We start from the raw sequence: 8,754 nt of genomic DNA, 5'->3' as shown, positions 1-8,754 counted from the left end.
TTCACATTTGTAAGTTATACATTTGGAAGCTTGAGATAAAATAATACAATTTAATTTTAACTAATAACATTATAACTACACCTTATGATTGTCACTCGTATTATTAACGTATAATGGTTCACACTCTTTCCTATTATAATGGTGAAAATACACCTATAGTGAAAATATTATATGCATGGTCTATTATATAATCGGTATACCTATACATTTTTACAATAAGAAGTGACGAAAATCTAAAAAAACTGAAATTTGCTGTGACGGAAAATGAAAATATTTAAAATATACATATATATTTCTGCTGTCAGTAAATGGAAAAGTCGATTTTAGCGGAAAATTACGACGCCCGAATCAACATAACGGTAGGAATGTTACTTGTCATATAAATTAATATTTTAGCTATCAGTGCGTAATTATAAAAAAACTGTTCGTAGCCACATATATCATTGTCCTGTTATACAATTCAAAATTTATTTTTTTATAAAATATTATAGTAATTACTAGTATTATACTATTTATACATACTTTATTTGTTCGTAATTTACAGTTTTCAAATATTGATTTTGAGCTTACTGGCTAGTGACTATATATTCTATAACTGAATTTAATATTTACATATTATTAGTGATATAAGAAATTGTGAAATACATAGGTATTACATCATCAATTGTAAAAGTAAATGTAAATGATGTACTCAGATATAGGTTGTAATAAATTATTACATAAACAACAATTAATTATTTGTAAAACGTCTGAATAAATTTATGTCAAGTATCTTTTTAACCGCTGTATTCAATCAAAATAAATACCCTAATAAACATAATTCATTATTTTAAATTCACTAATATAGATAATAGATATAGATGTATGCCAATTTTACGATAACTCGCGTCCTATCTATCCATCTTTTTGATAATTTAATTCACAATTATAAATATTAACATTTTTTTATTACAGTCGAGTCACGATAATTCGAAGGTGATGGGAGATAAAAATTTATTTCGAGATTTCTAACTAGAATTTATTATATTAATTTATATATAATTTATATTTCTAAGGAAATAAAAAAAAATTCAAGTTGTTAAGTTTTTCGAGTTATCACGGTGACTTGACTGTATTTATTAATAGTATCAATAGTCGGATTCAAAGATGAACAGTAAAATGTGTAATTGATGACTACAGTACGTATTCCAAAACGACCATTTTCTCGAATGTTCATTTTACATTCATTTTCTTCGAAAATTAGGCTATAGCTGCTATAGGTGTACGTGTAATGTGTATTAGTACATAATTATAATATATGATAGTGAGTAGCGAGTACTTAAGAATGTAATGTTTAAATTAGGTACCTACCTAGATTACTTAATTTTTAATTTATATTTATGTGGATACTATATCACGATAATGCGCTGATGGACAATCGATGACAATTTTAATAATTAGCCGTTGTCATAAATTTGTAAGTAAATAAAATATAAATAATTTAATGATAACCTTAACTATATAATAGATTATTTTGTGAACAATAGCATACATACAATATTAAACAATAGTCTTATTAAATCTAATTAATTTTTTTTAAAGATTAAATAAAAAATTATAAAATTATTGATCATTTATCGATAATTAAAATAGGTAATATAAATATTACACAGTCATTAAATATATTTATACCAATAATACCTAATAACAATATTTTTAAATAAAGAACATTAATATGAAATTCGGGAAAACTGTGTTTAAAAGGACCAAGTACCGCGATTAATTATTATAAGATATTAATATATAGATTAAAATGTAGGTTTGTTAAGTACCTACTTAGTACTTACCAGGTACTAACTACTTACTTCAGTTTTGTGAAACTTAAGGTTTAATCTCAAATTATACTTATTACAAAACCACAAAGGTACCAACAATAACAATTATAACAATAGGTACCAGACACCAATTATCTATTTTATAATCAGTAATAATTTGTCTATATACGAATAGGAATCATGTTTATATTATAGACAAATATATTAATTTAAATTATTATTAAAATTTAAATGACAACAAAAATAAATGATAAACTATTTTTAATAGAATGTACTTATATTATTAAAGAAATACAAGCGACTTTGTACGACTTATTTAATTACTACCTACTTAATTGTATGTATAAAATTATAATACTGAAGCATAAGCAATAAAATATACTGAACTATATTGCGTGATTGTATGATCAGTCATTGTTTATAATACTTAAGTTACCATATAATAGGTATATAATAAATAGGTACAATAATTAACAAATAATTACCATAATGATCTAGTCTCATTTGTTAATATAGTAATGAGATATTTACATTTATTTGTGCACAAGTAATTTTCGTAAAGCATATTAAAGTCACTTTTATAAAAATTAAATCGATATTTAAATAAAAAATATTATTATTTAAAAAGATTACTTATAATAAAGTTAGTAAACAATTTTGTCTAAAAATTACTCACTTATTTGTTTATTATGTATTTATTACATATTACACATTTTAATTTTTAATATAATGATTTATAATAATAAAGAATGAAATATACTATGATTAATTTATATTTTTTAAATGATTTAATTAATTATTTATTAGAAATTAATATTATTTAAATTGTACATAATATTTTTTTAACTAGAACTTAAATTTAAAGTAATTTGCATTTTGTCGTTCTTAGTTGTTTATTCTGATTAAAATGTATTTAATCATTTACGTTTATGTCATTTTCTTCTTCGGGACTGGTAGACCGAGATTTTGAGCATGTTAAATCCACAGAACCTACCATCAAAGATAGGTTTCCGTTCATATCAGATCTAGTGTCTTGGTGATGAGCTGAACGTCTATTTGAAATTTCATTTTCTGAAAATTTATAACATGATATAAATACGAATATAAAACATTTTGTATTATATATTATAATATAATGTTAAGAATACCTAATTGTATTGTCATCTTTTTAAAATAATAAACAGAAGAATTTCTTGGAAAATTTTGAGTATAGAACATAACTATTGGGTGGTAATAATCAAAATGGAATACTTCTAAAAACTAATGTGGCTTAACTGATTTAATAGCTAATAGCTAAATATTTGCACCACGTATAGAATGAAATTACATTGTATTATTATCCAGAAGTTATTATGTAAATATCTATTTCTATACGTCTGTCGTTTAGGTATACATTACATAACAATTATATAGTGGTATTACAGTACTTTAGCATATGAGTTGGATTCAAATTAAAAACTATTACTAGTTAAACCTAACCTATCAAGTGTTATAATTTGCAATTGTTGAACTTTAGTAGAAATGAAGTAACTAACAATGTTTTAAGACAAATAAATTTAATTATTAGGTATGCCATAATGTATTATAAATGCAGTTTGATTACATACTTTGATATTTTATTTTCTTGATTTTTAATCAAGTATGGTATTTCTAATTTAATAAAAAAAAAGTATGAATTTTTAAAACTTTAAAAGTTTTTGTTGAATACGAAAATGATAAAAATGTAACTCAGTTGTAATGAGCAGATGGATAATCAAGCTAGCTTTAACATAAAATATTAATGAGAGAGATCCGATATCACACCCAAGTGGAATAACGATTTGAATCCACAAAAACATCAGCGTGAACAATCCCAAAATTTCTATTTTTTTAACTTTTCTCCAAAACCATTATAGCTAAAAAGTTGGTTGATAGCTCATTAAAAAGAGATTATGAAGTAGATATAAAATGTGAGATTAAAAAATTTCAAAAAAAATTATTTAATTTTTCACAGTTAAAAAAAATAGTTACTTTTGCTAGATTTTCATTTAGCGTGGTAGATTACCGAAACTAGAGAACGGATTTTTCATTTATCTTGTTAGATTCAGATTGGCTCGGGGAAGTTCTGTGACGATTTTCAGAACTTTATCTTCAATTGTTAACTCATTACAAAGCTATAATGCTGAAAACCATAAAACAACGTCCAATAAAATGTGTTTTAATTTTTTTTTTGAATCTTTTTAGTGAATTAACTATAAAAGATAAAGTTCTTAAAATCTTCACTACACTTCTCCTTGCCATTGTGAATCTAACAAGACCCCAAACAACAAAATCCGCTCTCCGGTTTCAGATATCTATCTCACTAAATGAAAATGAAAATAAGCTACATAATACATACATATTGATATACATACTATTAATAAATTTCTAAAAATTGAAAATCAAGAAAGTTTACATGCCGATCTCTGACTTGGCAAGCGTTTTGTTTAAACAACAGAATATATATTTTTTTAAATCAGAAATAATAAATGATTTAATCAATTGCCTTACCAGTAGAAGAATACGGGCAAAACAATTTAGTAGTAACTGTATTTGTTGGTGGTCCAACTAATGGCGGTCTTTCTGTTACTTGAAAACTAAAAGTGTGCGTGTTAATATATTTTAGGTATAGCTATTTATTGTCTGTGATTTATAACCATACTTTTGAAGCATTCTGTAACTTCCTGGTACGTGGGTAGGTGACGAGACTACAGTCGATTGGGTAGGAGGCGTTGGCGGAGGTTCTTTATCGTCCGCCAAACGAGTCGTTCCTTCGGATGCTTGACGACCTGACAATGAATTTATCGTGTTGAAAAAATTAGTCTTTGTTTAATTTTTCTGAAAATTGACTTACCCAATAGAAGCGATTGTGTGTTCAAACCCATGCAACGAATTCTCCATGCGTCTTGAATTATCTGAAGCCGTGCGTGTTTACGCCACTTAGCTCTGCGGTTTTGAAACCATACCTATAATCACAAATAACTAAATTAACCATAATATTTTCGCTCATATAGTCATGTACCGATTACGAAATAAGAATTTAATCATTATTCATTATTTATTAAACAAATTAAGATTATGTTAAAACTTAAAAATATCGCGGTAGAATAAATAAATTGAATAAAAACATCGTAGATTTATAAAAAATATAAATTCTTTAAGTGTAGTATTTACGTTTTTCTAAAAATGGTTCAATATTTTGTAGTAAAGCTTATAATTTTTTTTTTTTTTTAATTATTCAATATGCTATGTAGTTTTTCAAAATTATTTATTTTTAAAAATATTTAGCATTATATTAAATATTTTGGATAAATAAAATAAATGGACTTAATTAAACTAGACTTAAATATATAATTAAAATTAAATATTTTATAAGTTATGTAGGTATATAAAAAAATCAACGAAATTTTTAAAATGTGAACACAGTTAAGTATCTACATGTATATATTATTATGTAATTAAAAATTCAACAGAATAATTTCAAAGGAAAAAACAAAAAAGTTTGATAAAAATGTAAAATATTACTCTGAAAGTTTGAAAGAACACTTTATTGGTATAAGATTCATATACGAGTAGATAGTAGTTTATAAACAAATGTGTTTAATATTGACCTGTACACGAGCTTCAGAAAGATTAATTCTAAGAGCTACTTCTTCTCTCAAGAACACGTCTGGATAATGAGTTTTCTGGAAAAGGCTTTCAAGTTCTTGTAACTGCTGTGGCGTAAACGTCGTTCGGTTTCTTCTCTATTTATAAGGATAATAAACTATTTTTTAATAAATTTAGTAATATTTTACAATGTTAAACAAAAGACTCGTTTATTTAAGTAAAAACAATTTTTTTTCGTAAGTGATTGAAGCGAACTTGCCTGTCTACGTCTACCAAACATGTACTCCGATAAAAGATCGCCGGGTAGCGGCGATAAGTAGGGTCCTCCAGCCATTGCGCACCAAGACAGGGATGATTATGGTTTCGAAATTTAACTGACAGTACAAACATCCCTCCGGAAATACGGTCCGACAAAAACCACCCCATTGGATACGATCTTCGGCCAATGGCAGCGTTTGTTACGGTCGCGCCCCGTGTTCTCCTCTAGAACGATAATAATTGTGTTGTAAGCATATATAATAACAGTAAAATACTTATTATTACAACTTAAAAGTCAACGAATAACTGCGAGTAAATTTGTCTGGATGCACATGAATACATCGCAATGTACATAAATCATAATATGTATTAAAGGTCTAACATATATAAATGATAATACATATAAATAATATAATAATGTAATATAACGTACATAATATGTTATGGGGATTTAAGTATTTTTATTGTCTATTGTATACCTATTATATGTTGATATAGTATAATGAGTTCCAGATTAAATATATACACTAATTATAGGACACGAAGTATTAATATTATTTTTAGCCTTAAAATCTAAAGCAATAATACATCACTAAATGTATTAGTTATAATCTGTAAACGTTTTTGTGAAATCTAGTGTATAATATATGTATAAGGTATACAGTAGGCATCTATATGAAAATAAAATAGATATTATGATCTCGATACTTACGATACCATTAACCATGTACTGTATTCGATATCTAAAACACATAATACATTTTGATGAAGCAAATTATTTAAAAATTTTAGTACGTAATTCGTTTAAAAAACAAAATTTTAAATCAAATATTGCGAAAATTTAATTAAAATAAAATGTATCTACTTGAATTACTTTTATAACTTAGTGTTTCACGTTGTTCAGTTCGTATAGTAGCTACAATTTTTATTTTAAACATTTATAGTATAATATATGTGAGTAGGTATGTATACAAATTACAGGGTGTTCACTAAGAATGATCACTCTCTTTTTCTCTTCAATAACACAGTTATTCAAAACCTGATTTTTCAAATTTTTAAATATACTTAAGGACTATACTTTAAAATTATTAAGATTTCTTTGTACTATACTTAACGAGTGTTCTATCTTCTACGGAGATACAAACTTCTAGTTTTCAAATAACAACTTCTTTTCAAACAGTAAATTATTATCATTATTTAGCAAACAATATTTCTGAAAATGTTGAAGTATAAAAATTATAATTCGAATGAATAGTTGTTGAGTCATTTAACTTTGTGTACTAAGGATAATAGTTTTTGATAATGGTTTTGGAATATATGAGTGCTAGGGTCATTTGGAAAATTGATTTTCATTTTATCATAAAAAATAAAAATAGTTAATGTTTATCTATAAACATCTATAATTTATAAAAATGGTTCAGGTTCGATAAATACTAGATCCAATGTTACATTTATTTTAAGAAATATTATCTATAGTATAAACATTTTGTTAATTGAGAAATTACTCATACAAAATTTAAATTATAAGTACATCAACATTTTTCAAAAAATTATCCACTAAATAATTTAGGATAAAAAAGACTTTCTTATTTAAAAAAGCAGAAATTTATATCACCACAAGAACAAGACACGACTTAAGTAGTATAACTATTTTCAAGAAAATACAATCATAATTAATAAGTAATAAGTATATTTAAAAACTTCAAAAATCATAATTTGAATAAATGTATTATTAAATGAAAAATGGGAGTGAGTATGCTTAGCAAATGACCCTTTATAATGTATATATATCACGTTCAAGTGACCAATTGATTTATTTTTGTACCCAATTCTATTATTATATTGAGGGTTTTCAGCGCACAGTGCGCACAGTGCGCATATATGCATTATCCTTCTCTATTAAAAAGAGATGAGTAAATGAAATAAAGGCGTGTCTTTTGAAAATGTCGACAATGGTCGAAGGGTTGTGGGATTCTGATTCTGTTGTCTGAAATTAATAAAATTCAAATAAGGGTGACACGAAAGGAGGGACAGAAACAAAATGTTCAACAAGTAATAATTACATGTTCCGTGATTTTAATCAATCCGTTTTCATAATTTACTCCGTTCTTTAATTCATGCTGGCCGCAGTGCAGTTTTCAAATTTTTGAGGGTGAAGTGGGTATCACGTGGAGTTCATTGTAAGTAATATTCACAACAAAACAACTCTATTGACAAAAGGCAATGGACATCTGTTGTGTTAGTACGATAGTCATCGACTGACAAAATGTTTTCTGCTATACAACTATTATGCACGATTACATTATAATATACGCACTTCAATAATACAAACGTACTTATATTAACTTTACTATATATCGTTGAGCTGTATTTATTGATTATTATAGAATGTTAAAACAAATAGACAAAAAAAAAACTGTTAAATTCATTCATTACTATACATGATTAATGGTTTTTAATTGTGTCAATTTTTAATTAAATAAACCGGTTATAAAATTACAAAATAAACTGAAAAAGTGAAACCCATTAACTTAAATTAATTTGTTAATGTACTTGCGTCGATGGGTTTCTGTCGAATTATGTTCTTTGTTAAGTTTATGATTAATTTTTCAATAATATTTCATTTATACCAAAATTATGTTTAAAATTTCTATATAAATATAGGAGGTAAATAAACTATTGTAAACAAAGAATACGATTTTCCGAGTTGGCACAGACATAAAAGAAGATTATTATCAAAAAGGATTTTATAGTTAACATGATTAGATATTTTTCAATAGATATTACAAGGGCTCTTAAAAATGTAATTATACTACCACTTTTTAAAGAGTTCTTTTATGTGTATATGTTAATAATATTATTTAACTAATGTCGAAAAAAAATTAACGCAAAAAAATATATGAATAAAATTGTGTAATCTGCATATGTACTATTCAGTTGTAAGTTCATTATTCAACTGCGAATAGAATTATTTTTTTTTATTTTTTATCATAGTTATTTATGATTACTGTATTGAAGAAAAAAACAAAAATACAATTTTAAGCTACCTACCCTT

General features: G+C 25.3%; 1 protein-coding gene across 1 annotated transcript; it reads right to left on the bottom strand.

Moving 5' to 3' along the window:
- Positions 1-2,647: 2,647 nt before the first annotated feature.
- Positions 2,648-7,936, bottom strand: LOC113554189 (retinal homeobox protein Rx-B-like). Its single transcript, XM_026957920.1, has 8 exons — positions 7,763-7,936; positions 6,412-6,442; positions 5,701-5,924; positions 5,444-5,578; positions 4,687-4,798; positions 4,495-4,621; positions 4,344-4,429; positions 2,648-2,885 (listed from the first exon to the last, which is right to left on the bottom strand). The coding sequence occupies exons 3-8, from the start codon at positions 5,773-5,775 to the stop codon at positions 2,728-2,730; spliced, it is 693 nt and encodes a 230-aa protein (XP_026813721.1). The 5' UTR covers positions 5,776-5,924; positions 6,412-6,442; positions 7,763-7,936; the 3' UTR covers positions 2,648-2,727.
- Positions 7,937-8,754: the final 818 nt, after the last annotated feature.

The sequence above is a fragment of the Rhopalosiphum maidis genome, chromosome 2 (genome assembly GCF_003676215.2).
Source record: "Rhopalosiphum maidis isolate BTI-1 chromosome 2, ASM367621v3, whole genome shotgun sequence".
Taxonomy (NCBI): Eukaryota; Metazoa; Arthropoda; class Insecta; order Hemiptera; family Aphididae; genus Rhopalosiphum; species Rhopalosiphum maidis.
The sequence above is the reverse complement of the archived record's forward strand: the minus strand, read 5'-3'. Positions and strand labels throughout refer to the sequence as shown.